This window comes from Symphalangus syndactylus, chromosome 8, assembly GCF_028878055.3.
Source record: "Symphalangus syndactylus isolate Jambi chromosome 8, NHGRI_mSymSyn1-v2.1_pri, whole genome shotgun sequence".
Taxonomy (NCBI): domain Eukaryota; kingdom Metazoa; phylum Chordata; class Mammalia; order Primates; family Hylobatidae; genus Symphalangus; species Symphalangus syndactylus.
This window is the reverse complement of record NC_072430.2, coordinates 56317326-56337561: the sequence shown is the minus strand read 5'-3', so window position 1 is coordinate 56337561 and position 20236 is coordinate 56317326. Positions and strand designations below refer to the sequence as shown.

The window sequence follows — 20236 nt, the reverse complement described above, 5'->3', positions numbered from 1 at the left end:
TTTGCTACTGAAAATAATGCTGCTGTAAATATGCATTGGTGTACAAATATTTCTTTGAGACCCTACTTTCACTTTTGGGTATATACCCAGAATCCAATTGCTGGATCATGTGGTAATTCTGTTTTTAATTTTTTGAGGACGTGCCATACTGTTTTCCACAGCAACTGTACCATTTTACATTCCCACCAGCAATGCACAAGAGTTTCAGTTTCTCTACATCTTCACAAACACTTAGCATTTTTTGTTTTTCTTTTTAATAATAGCTATCTTAAATAGCCATGGGTGTGAAGTGGTATCTCACTGTGGTTTGATTTGCATTGCCCTAATGACTAGTGATATTGAGCATCTTTTCATATACCTATTGGCAATATGTATATCTTACGTGGTAAAATCTCTGTTCAAATCCTTCGCCTGTTTTTGGTGAAGTACTTTTGACATTACAGTGTCAGAGATGCCTATTACAACGTGCCTGTAAACTAGCTAGGATGATGCTACATGCTATTGAACTTGTTGAAGAGAGAAACTGTAATCCAGATGCAAGCATCTTGGATGGTTGTTTCTCACTGCTACAATTGTATTTTATCACTTTTAAGTCATGACTTTTACCTTTTTTAAAAAAATAAAATAGATAATGTGTACTGTGCATCCAACTTAGTAATTTAGGGGAAAAAGGAAACTAAGGGATGTAACAACAAAAAATTTATAAACTAGAAATTGGAGGAATTAATAACTGCAAGAATGGTTTATAAAAAGTTATGAAATAGAGAAATTGATAGAACTATACCAAGAAAAATAAGAGAACTAGGGTTAAAATCAGAAAACATAGACTATATAAAATGTAGGTATTTTTATAAATTAGAATTCTGTGCCCACGTGGATAATAGATATGTAAATCTCAATATAATGGTATATAGCTGAGTGGCACTTTATTTTGCTCAGATATGATCTGTAGGGTCTTTGTATTTTAGTTATCCAGTAGTTCTTTCTTCTCAGAAAAATAGAGTGGATGTTTTCATCCAATTTAGTTTTCAGCATAAAATTTTCTTATTTTATTTGTATATGTGTGTGTGTGATGTGAAATAAATACACATTTGGTAAGTTAGTTTGACATCGTATAAAGACTTCAGAGAATAGACATTTATGTGGCACAGCTTTGCAGAGAATAATTTTGTTAGCTTTCTTCCCTAATTTGAGCTTTCAAAAAAAAAAAAACACTGATTACCAAAAATGTCAAAGTTGTTTAGTAAAAATAGAAAAATGTGAGGATAGACTATGCTTGTACACAAGGGAACTTTAAAAAGTTTGTGGAAAATGGAATTAAAAGATAAATATAAAAAATATAAACTTTATTTCTCAACATAAGCTCCATCAGGAACAAGATACTTTTGTAAGCAATGATACCAGGCATTTAGTTCATCCCGAAATAACTGAGGGTCCTAGGAATTTAACTATGTCAGCGAAATTTTTTTTTTTATTATTATTACTGAAGAAAAATGGGTTCCTTTTACAAATTTTTTGAGGTTAGGAAACAAGAAGAAGTAAGAAGGAGCCAAGTCGTGACTGTAAGGTGGACACCTAATGATTTCCCATGGAAACTCTTGCAAAATTGCCCTTGTTTGATGAGAGGAAGTGAGCAGGAGCATTGTTGTGGTGGGGAAAGGACTCTGGTGAAGCTTTCCTAGGTATTTTTCTGCTAAAGCTTTAGCTAACTTTCTCATAATAATAACCAGATGGTATTGTATTTTGGCCTTCCAGAAACTCAATAAGCAAAATGCCGTGAGTATTTTGAATTGTGAGTTTTTTGAATTGCTGTTATGACCTTTACTTGTAACCAGTCCACTTTTGCTTTGACTGGACTACTTCCACCTCTTAGTAGCCATTGCTTTGATTGTTTTTGTCTTCAGTACTGGTAAAGGCATGTTTCATCTCCTGTTCTTTGAAGAAAGGCTTCAGGATCTTGATCACACTTGTTTAAAATTTCCACTGAATGCCCTGCTCTTGTCTGCAGCTGATCTGGGCGCAACAGTTTTGGCACCCATTGAGTGGAAAGTTTGCTCAACTTTAATTTTTCAGTCAGGATTGTGTAAGCTGAAGCAGTTGAGATGTCTGTGGTGTTGCCTATTGTTTCTGCTGTTAATCATCAGTCCTTTTCAATTAGGGCATGAACAAGTTTTTTTTTTTTTCGTCACAAATTGATGCAGATGGTCTGCCACTGAGAGCTTCATCTTCAACATTTTCTTGTTCCTTCTCAAAATGAATTATCCATTTGTAAACTGCTGATTTCTTTGGGGCATTGTCCCCATAAACTTTTTGTAATGATTTTGCCATTCTTCCATCCAGTCTTCACCATAGATATTTGTTCTTGTTTGAATTTAGTAGAATTCACATTGCTCTGATAGGAGCTTTTTTCAAATGGTCTTATGCTTCTTTGTGCTTCAGACTAGGTGCTGTTCAGACATGTTATAACAAGTTAGTACAAGTTTGTTTTGGTGCAAATGTTTTTAAAATCCATGCATAGTTTTTAAATAATATGTATTTTTCATAAACGTTTTGAAGTCTCTTGTATTTGATGACTTCTACCATTGACATTGAACAACTGTACTGTTTAACACTACATCTGAATTTAATGATGGATTTGGTTTTCCTCTTTTAAATCATGTATAAATGACTATTGATTCTATTATGTGGGTTTCGGTTATGCAATGCATTGTGCCCATGGAACAGCACAACTAATGGCTAATACTTCTAATGTGTGGAATTTAATTCATCTTTAAAATGATTATAAATAAGTAGCAATATGAAAATAATAATAAGAGGTATTAACTTCCTTCCTTTTTGTAACAGGGTCAACATATTTCACTGGCACCTATTCACAAGCTTGAAGAAGCTCTGTATGAATACCAGCCACTGCAGATAGAGACATATGGACCACATGTTCCTGAGCTTGAGATGCTAGGAAGACTTGGGTATGTGTCCTAAAGAACTTTACATTGAGGAGCTGATATGTGGGACTTATTGCTGTTCTTAACTGAGATGTTAACATTCTTAGATTTTCAGTTTATAGAACTTTACTGTTTTGTGAAAAATGAACAGTACTTAATACTAAGTTGTTTTTTTTAGTACATTAATTTTTCTATGGACTTGTTAGGTCTCTTGAGATTGAGCCTGGAATACATTAGTTCTTTTTTAAGTCTGTCCTTGGCAGCCATATTGAAATGGCTGTTTATTTTCAGTCATAAGTGTTTTTTTCTTTTTTCTTTTTTAAAGAAATTGGGGCTTAATTTAGTTAGTAGTAAGCCAATAAAAATATGAGTTGGGCTCCTTGCCATGAAAAAGGGTAGATTTACTCATTGTGCACTGTCTACAGTGAAACTACATTTATGAGCCATGAGCCATGAAATATATTTTGTTGAAAGGTATAATGTAAGGCTGGCCCTGTGGTTCAACAGTCATATTATATATATCCATTCTGGAAATGAACCTGGGATCCTGGCTTTTGTGAGGGATGGAGAGATGGTTATAGTCTCTCTCATGGGAGCAAGTGGGTATTTGTATACTTGAAGAGTGCAGGCACAGATGTTGCTAGATGGAGCAAATCATTTCTTGGTCTCATTTTAAAATGTGAACTATTGAATGAAAGGCTGATCCAGAAACTGTTGTTGCTTAACAAAAGAAAATAGTGGAAAGGATATACTATGAAAAAAAGTGGGTAAATCGAGGCCAAGCAATTAAAAAGCAATAGAAAAAGTCAGAGACCCCAAGAACAAAAACAAGAAAGATGAAACAAATAATAAAACCTACATTCATCTTCAAAAACAAAACCAAAATCTGGAACATGTTGTATAATATTTTACATGTGAACATCAAGGCTCCAAGGTAAAGTTACATTTAAATGATATTTAATATCTTAAGGCTAAATTTTATTTAGTTCTTTATTCTCTTAGAGTCCTACAGCCTACAAGCATGAAGCTAACAGGATGTAAAACAACCTAAAACCCCCTTTGAGATAACAGATTTATTAAACAATTGTCTTAAATGCTAAAATTGAAGTTTGAGGAGATAGACAATATTGTGTTTTATAATGTAAAAAGTTATACATGATGTAGACATTTATTTCTTATCTCTTACAAAGAGCCAGAATTGTGTATCTTTAAAATAAATTTACCTCAAAATCTTTACTTTTAATGTCCGTGAAGTTAACGTGTTTAAAATAGTACTCCTCCGTTACTAGATTTTGCATTTTCCAATAATTTTGTCAAAATTTTTCATACACAGATTTTATTATGTTCAGGTAGCTTTCTTCTGTTCCTAGAATGTGGAGTTATTATTATTTTTTTTCTTGAGACAGAGTCTCGCTTTGTCACCCAGGCCAGAGTGCAGTGGTGCAATCTTGGCTCACTGCAACCTCTGCCCCCTGGGTTCAAGTGATTCTCATGCCTCAGCCTCCTGAGTAGCTGAGGCTGCAGGCATGCACCACCATGTCTGGCTAATTATTGTATTTTTTGTAGAGACAGGGTTTCACCATGTTGGCCAGGCTGGTCTTGAACTCCTGGCCTCAAGTGATCTGCCCACCTTGGCCCCACAAAAGTGCTGGGATTACAAGTGTGAACCACTGCGCCCGGCCCATCTTTTAATATACTGAATTCAATTTGGTGTTTTGTCAGGGATTCTTGCTTTAGTGTTCATAAAGGGTATTGGCCCATAGTGTTTTCTAGCTTTATTAAGATATAATTAGAAAAGAAAAATTATATATATTTAAGATAGAGAAGATGTTTTTTAAGTATTAATTTTTGTGGGTTCATAGTAGGTGTATATACAGTGGGCTATGGGAGATATTTTGATACAGGCATGTAATGTGTAATAATCACATTAAGGTAGATGGTATATCCATTACCTCAACATGTATTCTTTGTGTTACAAAGAATCCAATTATATTCTTTTAGTTATTTTCAAATGTACAATTAAATTATGATTGACTGTAGTCACCCTGTTGTTCTATCAAATACTAGTTCTTGGCCAGGCGCAGTGGCTCATGCCTGTAATCCCAGCTCTTTGGGAGGCTGAGGTGGGCAGATCACTTGAGGTCAGGAGTTTGAGGCAAGCCTGGCCAACATGATGAAACCCCGACTCTACTAAAAATACAAAATAGTAGCTGGGTATGGTGGTATGCACCTTTAATCCCAGCTGCTTGGGAGGCTGAGGCAGGAGAATCACTTGAACCTGGGAGGCAGAGGTTGCATTGAGCCAAGATTGTGCCACTGCCTCTAGCCTGGGTGACAGAGCGAGACTCTGTCTCAAAGACAAAAACAAAAACAAACAAAACAAAACCAAAAACTAGTTCCTATTCATTCTTTCTGACTATTTTTTTTCTACCCATTAACCATCCCCACATCCTCTCCCACCTCCTCACTACCCTTCATAACCTCTGGTGACCTTCCTTCTACTCTCTGTCAGTTCAAATGTTTTAATTTTTAGCTTCCACAAATAAGTGGGAACATGCTAAGTTTGTATTTCTGTGCCTGGCTTATTTCACTTAACATAATGACCTCCAGTTCCATGTATGTTGTTGCAAATGACAGGATCTCATACCTTTTTTATGGCTGAATAATACTCCACTGTGTATATGTACCACATTTTCTTTATTCAGTCATCTGTTGATGGACATGTAGATTGCTTCTAAATCTTGGCTATAGTGAACAGTGCTGCAACAAACATGGGAGTGCAGATGTCATTTTGAAATACTGATTCCCTTTCTTTTGGGTATATACCCAGCAGTGGGATTGTTGGATCATATAGTAGCTCTATTTTTGTTTTTTGACAAACCACAAAACTGTTCTCCATACTGGTTGTTCTAATTTACATTTCCACCAACAGTGTACAAGATTTTCTGTTTTCCACATCCTCTCCAGTACTCGTTACTGCTTGTCTTTGGATAAAAGCCATTTAAACTAGGATGAGATTCTATCTCATTGTAGTTTTGATTTGCATTTCTCTGATGATTACTGGTGATGTTGAGCATTTTTACATATGACTGTTTGCCATTTGTATATCTTCCTTTGAGAAATGTCTATTCAAATCTTTTGCCCATTTTTAAGTTGGATTATTACATTTTTTCCTGTTGAGTTGTTTGAGTTCTTTACATATTCTGGTTAATAATGCCTTGTCAGATGGGTAGTTTGAAAATATTTTCTCCCATTCTATAGGTTGTCTCTTTGTTCATTGATTTCCTCGCTGTGCAGAAGCTTTTTAACTTGATGTGATCCTACTTACCTATTTTTGCTTTGGTTGCCTGTGCCTGTGGGGGTGTTCCTCAAAAAATCTTTGCCCACTCCAATATCCTGGAGAGTTTCCCCAATGTTTAATTTTAGTAGGTTAAATAATTTGAGGTCTTAGATTTAAGTGTTTAATCCTGATTTGATTTTTGTATGTGGTGAGAGTTAGGGGTCTAGTTTCATTCTTATGCATGTGGATATCCAGTTTTCCCAGTACCATATTTTGAAGAGACTTTCTTTTCCCAAATGTATGTTCTTGGCACTTTTGTCAAAAATGAGTTCACTGTAGATGCATGGATTTGTTTTGAGATTCTGTTTTGTTCCATTGGTCTCTGTGTCCATTTTTATGCCAGTACCATGCTATTTTAGTTACTATAGCTCTGTAGTATTTGAAGTCAGGTAATATAATTTCTGAAGTTTTATATCTTTAAAGTTTCTGTAAAGATAGCTTTGGCTATTCTGGGTCTTTTGTGATTCCATATAAATTTTAGGATTTTTTTTTAAATTTCTGTGAAGAATGTCATTGGTATTTTGATAGAGATTGCATTTAATCTGTAGATTGCTTTGGGTACTATGGCCATTTTAACATTATTGATTCTTCCAATCCATGAACATGGAATATCTTTTGTGTGTGTGTGTCATCTTCAATTTTTTGCATCAATATTTTATAGTTTTCATAGTAGAGATCTTTCACTTCTTTGGTTAATTCCTAGGTATTTTATTCTATCTGTTGTAAATGGGATTACTTTCTTGATTTCTTTTTTTGATTGTTCACTCTTGGCATATAGAAATGCTGCTGATTTTTGTGTGCTGATTTTGTATTCTGCAACCTTACTCAATTTGTTTATCAGTTCTAATAGTTTTTTTGTGGAGTCTTTAGGTTTTTCCAAATATAAGATCATATCATCTGTAAACAAAAATAATTTGACTTACTCCTTTCTGCTTTGGATGTCCTTTATTTCTTTCTCCTGTCTGATTGCTCTAGCTGGGACTTCCAGTTCTGTGTTGAATAACAGTGGTGATAGTGGGCATTCTTGCTGTGTTCCAGATCTTAAAAGAAAGACTTTCAGTTTTCCCCCATTCAGTATACTAGCTGCAGGTCTCTTATATATGGCTTTCGTTATGTTGAGGTAAATTCCTTTTATACCCAGGTTTTTGAGGGTTTTTACCATGAAAGAATGTTGAATTTTATTAAATGCTTATTCAGCATCAGTTGAAGTGATCATATGGTTTGGTCCTCATTCTGTTGATATGATGTATCATATTGATTGATTTGCATATGTTGAATCATCCTTGTATTCCTGGGATAAATCACATGTGGTCATGATGAGTGAATGATCTTTTTAATATGTTGTTGAATTCAGCTTGCTAGTATTTTGTTGAGGCTTGCAAACACTATCTTATAACCCATTATTTTAAGCTGATGACAACTTAAGGTTGATATCATAAACAAACAAACAAATAAGCAAAATCAAAACTAGTAAAAACTCTACACTTTAACTTTGTCCCCTTGCTTTTTAACTTTTTGTTGTTTCTATTTTTATCTTATTGTACTGTCTGTGTCTTGAAAAGTTGTAGTTATTATGTTTAATTGATTTATCTTTCAGTTTTCCTACTTAAGAGTAGTTTATCTATCATGATTACAGTGTTGGAATATTCTGTGTTTTTCTTTGTACTTACCATTACCAGTGGGTTTTGTACCTTCAGGTGATTTCATATTGCTCATTAATGTTCTTTTCTTTCTAATTGAAGAACCCCCTTTAGCATTTCTTGTAAGACAGGTCTGGTGTTGATAAAAACCCTCAGCTTTTGTTTGTCTGGGAAAGTCTTTATTTATTTCTCCTTCATGTTTGCAGAACATTTTCACCAGATATACTATTCTAGGGCAAAAACTTTTTCCTTCATGCCAGTCTCTTCTGGCCTATAAGGTTTCCACTGAAGAGTTCACTGCCAGACATATTGGACCTCCATTCTATGTTATTTGTATGTTTTATCTTTCTGCTTTTAGAATTCTTTATCCTTGACCTTTGGGAGTTTGAGTGTTAAATGCTTTGAGGTATTCTTTTTTGAGTTTAATCTGCTTGGTGTTCTGTAACCTTCTTGTACTTGAATACTTGAATATTGATATATTTCTCTAGATTTGGGAAATGTCCTGTTATTCTCCTTTTGAATAAACTTTCTACCCTCATCTCTCTCTCTCTGTCTCCTATTTAAGCCCCATAACTCTTAGATTTGCGATTTTGAGGCTGTTTTCTAGATCTTTTAGGCATGCTTCATTGTTTGTTATTCTTTGTTTTGTTTTGTTTTCTTTGACTGTATTTTCAAATAGCTTATATTCAAGTTCACTCTTCTGCTTAATCAGTTCTGCTGTTAAGAGACTCTGGTTTTGATTTGTATTTTCTCGATGATTAGTGATGTTGAGCAGCTTTTCATACACCTTTTGGCCATTCATATGTTATCTTCGGGGAAATGACTATTCAAGTCCTTTGCCCATTTTTAAATTGAGTTACTTGGTTTTGTTTGCCTTTGAGCTATTCAAGTTCTTTATATAATTTGGGTATTAACCCTTTATTGGATGTATGGTTTGCAAATATATTTTCCCAATGTGTAGGTTGGTTTTTCATTTTATTGTTTATTTCCTTTGTTGTCCAGAGCTTTTTAGTTTGATGTAGCTCTATTTGTTTATTTTCGGTTTTGTTGCGTATTTGGTGTCTTATCCAGAAAACCATTGCCAAAGTTAACATCAAGGATCTTTCTCACTATGTTTTCTCTTAAGAATTTTATGGTTTCAGGTTTTATTTTTAAGTCTTTAGTCCGTTTTGAGTTGATGTTTTTTGATATGGTGTATGATAAGGGCCAGTTTCATTCACTTGTATGTGTATAGTTCTCTCAGTGCCATTGACTAAAAACATTAGCCTTTTTCCATTGTATGTTTTCATGCCCTTATCAAAAATTAGTTGACTGCAGATGTTTGGGTTTATTTATGGGCTTCCTATTCTGTTCCAATGTGTATATGTTTGTTTTTGTGTCAATACCATGCTATAGCTTTGTAATATTATCTGATATCAGCAAATTTGGTGTCTCCAACTTTGTTCTTCCTTTTCAAGGCTGTTTTGTTTTTTGTGGGTATTTTGTGGTTTCATGTGAACTTTATAATTTTTTTCTATTTCTATTGAAAATGTCATGAGAATTTTGATAGGGATTTTGTTGAATCTGTATACTGCTTTTGGTAGTATGGACATTTTAACAATATTCCTCTATTCTTATGGGCATGGGATTTGTTGCCATTTATTTATGTTGTCTTCAGTGTTTCATAGTTTTCTGTGTGTACAGCTTTGACCTGCTTTGTTAAATTTGTTCTTAAGTATCTTAATCTTTTTGATTAATCTTTTGATTAACCTTTGAAAAAGACTAATGTAATGTTTTGATTTTTTTTCAGATAGATCACTATTAGTATAAAGAAATATAGCTGATTTTTGCATGTCTGTTTTCTATCTTGCTACTTTATTGAATTCATTTTCTAGTTCTAACTTTTTGGTCTAATCTTTATGATTTTGTACATATAGGATCATGTCATATGCAGAGAGGCATAATTTTACTTCTTGATTTCCTATTTGGATGTATTTTATTTTTCTTGTCCAATTGCTCTTTATAATACTTCCAATTCTATGTTGAATGTAATTGATGAAAGTGGACATCCTTGTCTTGGGGTCAGGCAAAAACTGAAAACTTTTCCTCTGTTGATTATAATGTTAGGCATAGGCCTTTCATAAATGACCTCAATTTTGTTCAGGACATTTTATTCTAAATTTATTTTGTTGACAGTTGTTGTGAAAAGATTTTGAACTTTGTCAAATGCTTTCCCTGCATATATATTGAGATGATCATGTCGTTTTTATTTTTCATTCTATTAATGAGTTGTATAACATTGATTTGCATTTGTTAAACCAACCTTGCATCCCAGGGATAAATTTCACATACTCATGATGTAAAATCTTCTTGGTATGTTGTTGATTGTATCTCTTCATCTGAGATACTGGCTTTTAGTTTTCTTGTAGTCTCTGTCTGGCTTTTATATCAGAATGTATAGTCAGGGTTCGCTAGAGGGATAGAACTAATAGGATAGATGTATATATGAAGGGGAGTTTATTAAGGAGTATTGACTCACATGATCACAAGGTGAAGCCCCACAATACACCATCTGCGAGCTAAGGAGCAAGGAAGGAAGCCAGTCCAAGTCCTAAAATCTCAAAAGTAGGGAAGCCGACAGAGCAGCCTTCAGTCTGTGGCCGAAGCCTTAAGCGCCCCTGGACAACGACTGGTATAAGTCCAAGAGTCCACAAGCCGAAGAACTTGGAGTCCAATGTTTGAGGACAGGAAGCATCCAGCATGGGAGAAAGATGAAGTGTGGAAGACTCAGCAAGTCTGCTCTTTCCACCTTCTTTTGCTTGCTTTATTCTAGCCACACTGGCAGCTGATTAGATGGTGCCCACCCAGATTGAGGATGGGTCTGCCTCTCCCAGCTCATTGACTCATGTTACTCTTGTTTGGCAACACCCTCACAGACACACCCAGGAACAATACTTTGCATCCTTCAATCCAATCAAGTTGACATTCAGTATTAACCATCACACAGAGTATAGAATGAGTTAGGGAGTGTTTCTTCCTCTTCACTTTTTTGGAAACATTTGAGAAGGATTGGTGATAGTTCTTCTTTACATGTTTCATCTAGGTTACCCAATTTACTCATAGTTCTCTCATATAATCCTATAATCCTTTTAATTTCTTTAGAATTGGTAATAATGGCTCCACTTTCATTTCTGATTTTACTAATTTAAGTCTTCTCTCCTTTTTTGTTCATCTGTTTAGCATTTCTGATTTTACTAATTTAAGTCTTCTCTCATTTTTTGTTAGTCTGTTTAGCTAAAGATCTGGTAATTTTGTTGATCTTTTTGACAGAATCACCTCAATTTATTTATTTTTCTCTTTTTCTATTCTCTGTTTTGTTTATTTCTGCTTTAATCTTTATTATTTTCTTTTTTCTGCTAGTTTTAGGTTTAGTTTGTTCTTCTCTTTCTAGTTCCTTAAGTGTACTGTTAGATTGTTTATTTAAGACTTTTCTTGTTTTGTTTAGTTTTTTTTTGAGACAAAGTCTCGCTCTGTTGTCCAGGCCAGAGTGCAGTGGCATGATTCAGCTAACTGCAACCTCCGTCTCCCATATTCAAGTGATTCTCCTGCCTCAGCCTCCTGAGTAGCTGGAATTACAAGCGTGCACCACCATTCCTGGCTAATTTTTTGTAGTTTTAGTAGAGATGGGGTTTCACCATGTTGGCCAGGCTGGTCTCGAACTCCTGACCTCAAGTGATCTGCCCACCTTGGCCTCCCAAAGTGCTGGGATTACAGGTGTGAGACACTGTGCTTGGTCAGATTTTTCTTGTTTTTTAATGTTAGCACTCATAGCTATAAATTTTCCTGTTAGTACTCCTTTTCTGTGTCCCATAAGTTTTGGTATGCCTTGTTCTTGTTTTTATTCATTTCCAACTATTTTCTAATTTTCCTTGTGATTTTTTTTAAACATTGGTTATTTAATAGTGTATTGTATAATTTCTACAAATTTGTGGATTTTCTAGTTTTTCTTCCATTATTGATTCCTAACCTCATCCTGTTATGATTGGGGAAGATACTTTGTATGATATCAATTTTTTTTAAATTTATTAACACTTAAATTATGGCCTAAAATATGGCCTGTCCTGGAAAATGTTCCATGTGCACTTTAGAGGAATGTGTAGTGTATTTTCTTGTAGTTGAGTATAGTGTTCCATATATGTTTTTTCAGTCTAGTTGGTTTATTCTATTGTTCAAGTCCTCTGTTTTATTTATCTTTTGTCTAGTTTTTCTATCCATTATTGAGAGGGGAGTATTGAAACCTTTAACTATTATTATAAAACTCTCCCTTTGGTTCATATGCTTGGATGGTCTGTTATAGGTAAGTAAATATTTTAACTAATATATTCTTTTGTCTTATGAACACTTTAAGTTGAAAGCCTATTTTGCCTCATATTAGTATTTACCTCTGTTCTGTTTTTGTTACTATTTGCATGGAATAGTCTTTTTCATTCTTTTACTTTTAACCTATTTGTGATTTTGAATCCAAAGTTAGTTTCTTGTAGATAACATATAGTTGGATCATGGTTTTATTTATTTTTTATGTATTCTACCAATCTCTATCTTTTGATTGGAGGGTTTAATTAAGCTACATTTAAAGTTATTACTGATAAGGATGGTCTTCCATCATTTTTTATTTGTTTTGCATGTGCCTTATAGCTTTTTCTCCCTTATTTCCTACATAACTGTTTTCTTTGTTTATTTTTTAGTGCCACATTGAAATTCTTTGCTTATCCTCTATTGTGTATATTATTGAGCTATTCTTTTGTCATTATGATGATTACATTTATTATCCTAAGTTGTAGCACTCTGAATTTATATAAGCTTAACTTCAGTAACATACAAAAACTCTGCTTTTAAACAGTTCTGTCCTCACCCCTTTTACTTGTCAACGCCACAGAATTACATCTTTATATATTGTGTGTCCAAGATTATTAAATTATTTTTTTAAATGTGTTAGTTTCTTAAATTATGTAGAAAACAAAATGTGAGTTATAAAACTTAGTAATAATACTGGCTTTTAGACTAATTTTTTTAAAAAAGGTATTAGTCTCTTAAATCTTACAATGTTATACCTTTTGATTATCTTTTTACTTACACCTCTTGTGTGCTCTATTTTGTGCTTTTTAATTTTTTTTAAAAAGTTTGTTTTAAAAGTTAGGATAATTTCTCTTGTCCTATCTTCAAATTCACTTACTCTTCTATTTTGCCCATTCTACTGATAAGGCCATCAGAGGAATTCTTTTTAATATTGCAATTTTTATATCTAGTATTTTCATTCACTTTTTAAAAATGATTTTCACTTCTTTAATTCCCTACCTATTCATGCATATTATCCACCTTTTCCGTTAGATCCTTTAACTTATTAATCATAGTATTTTCTTAATTCCTTCTTTTATCTTTGGGTTTGATTCTGTTGACTGTTTTGTGTCCTCATGGTACATTTGTTGTTTTCCTGTTTGTTTTAGTTATTATTTGAATATTGGACATTCTGTATCACAGAATAGTAGAGACTGAGATAAATAATATTTATGCACAGAAATATTTACATGCCTTTTTCTGCTAGGCCGTTAGTGTCAAGAGTTGAATATTCTGTATTTTGATCTTGGTTTTGGTTTTTTGTTGCTCCAGTTCCTATCAATGTACCACAGGCTTCAAATTCATTTAGTCATAATTTATTGCCACCTTGCTTTTAGTGTGAGGCCCGGAGTGCTGGAAGGAGTTTTCTAGGTTTTCTTGTTCTACCCTCTAGTTTTCAACAGGCTCTGTAAGCCTGAGCCGCAGAGGGCTTCTCTCTTGGTGTTGGTCCCATATAGTAGATTGCCCTTGCTTTTTACTTAGAATAAGTCTTATGGTGGGAAGAAGGGTTTTCTTGCTTCTCCTTTTCCAACCTTAGTCATAGGAGGACCTGTGTGCCTGAGGATCAGGATGGTCCTTTCTTAGTATTCCTATTTCGTTCCCAGAGGCCAACAATTTGTATCTATTACTTCAGGGTACAGGTGGCTTTTCTGTCCCTCCCCAGGCTCGCAACTGAAGTTTGTCTTGTTTTGTTGCGGGTGGGGAATCTTGGGCACAGGGCTGTTTCCTGCCTCTCCCCTAGACTTATGCTTTGCATCAGTGTAGGACCCTAGGTATGAGTTGGTTTCCTGCCTTTCCTCAGTGGTTGGTTTGTTTTTCCTGTTTCAATGTAGGACTAGGAATGCCGGCAGTAGGTTTTCTACCCCTCCTCCATTGGCACCCAATCTTTGCTCCTCCCTAGCAGTGGAGGCTTGGCTGTTTTTTTGTTTGTTTGTTTTTTTAAATTATTTCCTCTTGCTTAATTATTGCTGATTTTATTGGATCTGTTTCATGGAATATCCTCCTCATCTTTCTTTTTTAATCTTCTATGGTGGTGGTACTTCTTAGAACGTGAAGATTTAAATAAGGGTTAGAATTCCCTGTAAAGTAGGTTTAGCCTGATTGTCTATTTTTCCCCAGTAAGTTATTAAATTAAATAAACTTGGGCAACACTTTGGAGCCCTTTTTGTGTTTCTTTCTGCCTTTACCTCTATGGGTTGGAGTTTTAAATGTAGGATGTGTCCTTTAGATAAGGTATAACTTTAGTGTTCATACTTTTCCCAAGTTTTTCATACTTAACATCTGATTTGAAGGGAGGGAGGAGCACTTTTTGTGTGTTTGTATGTGTGTCTGTTGGTGGTGGTGACGGTGGTAGGGCTTTCATCAAGCGTTGAATATTTAGAATATAATTAGTTCCAGGATCCTAGAAGTAGACTTTTGTCTTTGTCCATAAAGACTGTACATACCTTTTATATCTACGACAGTTAAAAAGGCAAATTGTTATGATTACAAATAAACATGTATACACTTCAAGCAGTAGATCTTGGCCGTAACAGTTTCTTTTAGCCATCTGTGGCTAAATAGTGAAGGAATTTAGATAATTAGTAGTGATATCAGAATTGCTAAATAATTTGTTTTTTTGGTCCAGGAACTATTTATCTACCAAAATAGAATGTGTAACTCATACTTTCCTTCTCTTCAGTCTTCTACCTTGACAAAGGGATTAAATTCTATACAGAGGACTTTAGTTATTAGAGCCAGGATTAGCTCAAGCTTTCTCTTTGTTGATATATTGTGGCCTTATACTTAGATATGTGCCAAAGTAAATCCTAAATTGATTTCTTATATCAGAAGTTAACTTTCTTTTCTGGAATTATTATCTGAAGCTATCTGCTTTCTTATTGTTTTCCTTATTACTGCAGACCTAAAAATATATTTTTACCTAACTACATTTTTAGAAACATTTAGAAAGGAACTGAAGAAGTTGTTTTGTGAAGTGACTTTTCAAAGAATGATCTGAGGTGCTGTTCATAAGGTATGAGGATAAGGTATCAGTTTTGTAAAGCTGTAATATTTTCACATTCATCCTAACAGTTGTCTGTGTCATTGCTGGAAGATTACATCTAATAAGCTCCAGTTATCCCTTTACAGTGGTCTTTCCCCCAACCCAAAACTTCTAGCTTCTAGTGCTGTCTCCTTTCCTTTCCTTATTGTAACAAAATTTCCACTTTATATTCTATTTTCCTACAAAGGGAACTAGTTTAATTTCTCTAGAGGCAAATAGAGAATACATCAATTATCTCAGCCATGTGTGGTAGCTCATGCCTATAATCCTAGCACTTTGGGAGGCTGAGTTGGATGGATTGCTTGATGCCAGGAGTTCAAGACCAGCCTGGTCAACGTAGTGAGACTCTGTCTCAACAAAACAAAACAAAACAAAACAAAACAAATCATCTCGTTTCCTTTTTCCAATATCTGCGTTGAAGCTATGTGACATGATGAAGTTAAGAGTAGTACAGTTTTTTTGTAGCTACACCTTATTTGTTTCTAAAATGTAGACACAGGCACTTTCAAGATAATTTCAATTATGTATTTTTGGGAGTGGATGACATAAGGTCTTGGGAGGCATTGGTCTCCCAAGAACTATATTTTTGTTCTTTTATAAAACTTTGATAAGGGATAAAACCAAAAGAATACTGCCTTGAGATTTTGAGGTGATTGTTACTGAGATCTTTTCACAATGAAGTTAGTTAAACTAGAGAAATAGATGAAGAATATATGTGAATTTCTCATTCACAGGGTATCATTAGTAAATAATTATAACTCAAATTGTACTGGCAGTACTCTTCTGGTGTGCTCAAAACAATACATTAACATGTTTTATTATGTGCCAATGGGAGCAAGCAGTGGGAAAACTTAACTGCTAATTGAAATTCCCTAGATTATGGCCATAGTGGTTAGTTTAGGAAAGTCTAATTGATTGTCAGTGTGAGACTCTCTTTTTAATAATCATCTGGCTTTCTAGTTAATATTTTACTACCTTCCACTCAAAGAAGAGTTATTCCCTTAATTGATACAAATCATGAGCATTTGTGACACAACTCGATTCATCCATTTCAAGTTATTAATCAAATATAACTACTGTCTTCTTTTTTCTTTTTGAAATGGAGTCTCTGTTGCCCAAACTAGAGTGCAGTGGTGTGATCTCGGCTCACTGCAACCTCCGCCCCCTGGGTTCAAGCAATTCTCCTGCCTCAGCCTTCTGAGTAGCTGGAAAAACAGGTGCGCACCACCACGCCTGGCTAATTTTTTGTATTTTTAGTAGAGATGGGGTTTCACCATGTTGGCCAGGCTGGTCTCGAACTCCTGACCTCAAGTGATCCACACACCTCAGCCTCCCAAAGTGCTGGGATTACAGGCATGAGCCAGTGCGCCTGGCCATAACTACTATTTTCACTAAGTATACAAGTGATTTATTTAATGTGAGCTGTTCATTTGTGAATGATTATGGAAATTAAAAAAAAAGACTTGTTGGCAGAGTGTTGAATAGATAACTTTATTGTTATTATTTTATTTCTTTCATGTACTCCAGCAGATAAAGATAATTTAACTTCTGAACCTACTCTTAAAATTCCCAAGAAATCAATTGACAGATTAATTATAAGTAAGAAACTTAAAAATTGATTTTAAACGTTTATAATTTATATCAGCATGATTTTTTGTAAATTTTGGTTTGGATTCTTAGAAGTTCATATCACATTTTAATGAATGTTTATGAGTAAATTTCTCTATTACTCAAATACTTGAATAGTGAAAAATAATTAAAAATTACAGAGTAAGGTAGATATAAATTTGTCATATATATGGTTTCAGGCAAACTTTGATACCAGCCATGAAAATATTACATGATGAAATAGTTAAGTAGTTTCATATAAGAGTTATGGTTTTATTAAAAGCACTGCTAGTTTATATTTATGTAAATATGTGTATTATGTAAATACATAATTTATATATGTCTTTAAATTTCTGTGTAAAATAATCATATGTAAAGCTGAGAAGAATGACTTCTCTAATATGATATTTCAGAATGCCTTCTCAGTTTTATGGGAATATCTGTTACTTTCATTCTATGACATGTTGTGACATTTTTATGATAAAATATCTTTATGTAAGGTGTGTATTCTTAAGTTTTCCTTATGTATGATTTAAACGAAGCTGTTTGCTACCAAAATTCTGCAGAATGAAATTTTTTTCTTTTACTAATACATAATATTTTGCATATTTATGGGGTACATGTGAGTATTTTTACATGCATAGAATGTGTAATTATCAAGTCAGGATATTTGGGGTATCCGTCACCTTGAGTATTTATTATTTCTGTGTGTTGGTAACCTTTCAAGTCCTCTCTTCTGGCTACTTAGAAATATATAACATATTGTTGCTAACTGTAGTCATCCTAGTCTCTTATTGAACATTAGAACTTATTTCTTCTATCTAACTGTAAGTTTATACTCATTCGTTAACCTCTCTTTATTTTTCCTTTCCGCCCTCACGCCCTTCCCAGCCTCTGCTATATTCTAGTCTCTATCTCCATGAGATCAAGTTTTTATGTGAGTGAGAACATGCAAAAGTTGTCTTTCTGTGTCTGGCTTATTTTACTTAACCTGATGAACTCCAATTCCCTCCATGTTGCTGCAAATGACGTGGCTTAATTCCTTTGTATGGCTAAATAGTAATACATTGTGTGTGTGTGTGTGTGTGTGTGTGCACGCGCACTCACACGCCATATTTTTTTAATCATTTGTCCATAGATGGATACTTAGATTGATTCTACATTTTTGCTATTGTGAATGGTGTTGTGATGAACATGTAAGTGCAAGTTGTCCTTGATATACTGATTTCTTTTCCTTTGGTTAGATACCCAGTAGTGGGATTGCTGGGTCATATAGTTCTATTTTTAATTTTTTGAGGAATCTCCATACTGGTTTCTGTAATGGTTATACCAATTTACATTCCCACCAATAGAATCCTCTTTTCTCTGTATCCTTACCAGCATGTGTAATTTTTTGTCTTTTTAATAATAGTCCTGCTAACTGGAGTAAGATGATATCTCATTGTGGTTTATATTTGCATTTCCCTGATGATTAGTGATGTTGAGCATTTTTCATATACCTGTTGGCATTTGTATGTCTTGTTTTGAAAAAATTTCTGTTTATATTCTTTGCCTAACTTTTTAATGAGATTACCTTTTTTTATTGTTGAATTATTTGAGTTCCTTGTATATTCTAAATGTTAGGTCCTTGTAAGATGAATAGTTTGCACATATTTTCTCCCAGTCAACATCTTGTCCCCTCACTCTGTTGATTGTTTCCTTTGCTGTGCAGAAGCTTTTTAGTTTAACATAGTTCCATTTGTGTATTTTTGTTTTAGTTGTCTGTGCTTTTGAGGTCTTAGCCATAAAATCTTTGCCTAAACCAAGGTCCTCCAGTGTTTCCCTTTTGTTTTTTTTCTAGTAGTTTTATATCATCTCGTCATACATTTAAGTCTTTAATTCACCTTGAGTTGATTTTTGTATACGGTGAGAGATAGGAGTCCAGTTTCATTATTCTGCATATGAATGTCCAATTTTCCCAGCACCACCTATTAAAGAAGGAATTCTTTCCCCAGTGTTCGTACTTGGTATCATTGTTGATTATTAATTGGCTGTAAACATGTGGCTTTATTTCTGGTTCTCTATTATGTTCCACTGATCTTGTAGAATGAAATTTTAATCTTAATTTCATGTAGAGCTTATCTTTATATTGCTTTGTGGTAGCTACAATGCTCTACCACAAAGCAATACAAAGATACAGATGCACATACTTATTTCTGTCTTTTGTTGACATAACTGGCATAAGTTCTGTACTATCAGCAAACTTTAAAAATGATTTTTAACTGTGAAGGTTTAATGTCTTGAGTCACAAGATATGAGAATATCTAACTATTATTATATCATCAGTAGTGAAAATAATTGTAGTAGTTATGATGATACTGAATTAAGTCAGTTAATTAGAACCTGATGGTAATTAGAAGAAAATTTCTTGTTTGATCTCTATTAGCAGAGAATATCTAACTATTATTATATCATCAGTAGTGAAAATAATTGTAGTAGTTATGATGGTATTGAATTAAGTCAGTTAATTAGAACCTGATGGTAATTAGAAGAAAATTTCTTGTTTGATCTCTATTAGCACTATTAATTTTGTTTTCTTGTGTGGCCATAGATTGCATTAATAAAAACCAACTTGCTGAGCAAAAGTAATTGATTATTACAGATCTATTACTGTTACTCTTGAAGAAATAGAATAGGGTCCAGTTCACAAAAATGCAGGTGTACCTCATTTTATTGCATTTCGTTTTATTCCTTTTTGCAAATATTGCAAGTATATCAATGCTATTTTTCCAGCAGCATGTACTCACCTCATGTCTGTTTTTCACATTTGGTTAATTCTTATACTATTTCAGACTTTTGCATGATTTTATCTGTATGGTGATTTGTGATTAGTGATCTTTTGATGTTACTATTATTATTGTTTTGGTTGCCACAAACTGTACCCATATAAGAAGGTGAAGTTAATAAATGTGTGTGTTCTGACTGTTCTTCTGACTGGCTGTTTCCCCATATCTCTCTCTCTCTCTCTCTGTCTCTCTCTCTTTCTCTCTCTCTCTTACCTTGGACTTCCCTATTCCCTGAGACACAGCAATATTGAAATTAGGCCAATTAATAACCCTGCAGAGGGTTCTGTCTATTCAAGTGAGAGGAAGGGTCACATGTCTCTCACTTTCAATGAAAAGATAGAAGTGATTAAGCTTAGTGAGCAAGATATGTCAAAAACCGAAATAGGCAAAAGCTAGACCTCTTGTGCCAAACAGCCAAGTTGTGAATGCAGAGGAAAAGTTTTAAAGGAAATTAAAAGTGTTGC

General features: G+C 34.0%; 1 protein-coding gene across 7 annotated transcripts in view; it reads left to right on the top strand.

Moving 5' to 3' along the window:
* Window positions 1-20236, top strand: part of MNAT1 (MNAT1 component of CDK activating kinase) — a 244565-nt gene that overhangs the window by 155193 nt on the left and 69136 nt on the right. For 5 of the 7 annotated variants that reach the window (XM_055289175.2, XM_055289180.2, XM_055289179.2 and 2 more), the window contains one exon: window positions 2845-2966. The exons of 1 other annotated variant lie outside the window; for it this stretch is intronic. In XM_055289175.2, the coding sequence (XP_055145150.1) occupies window positions 2845-2966 (122 nt within the window). Of the gene's footprint in view, window positions 1-2844; window positions 2967-3944; window positions 4186-20236 lie in introns of those variants that run through there. One more of the 7 variants, XM_055289177.2, reaches the window with a different exon arrangement.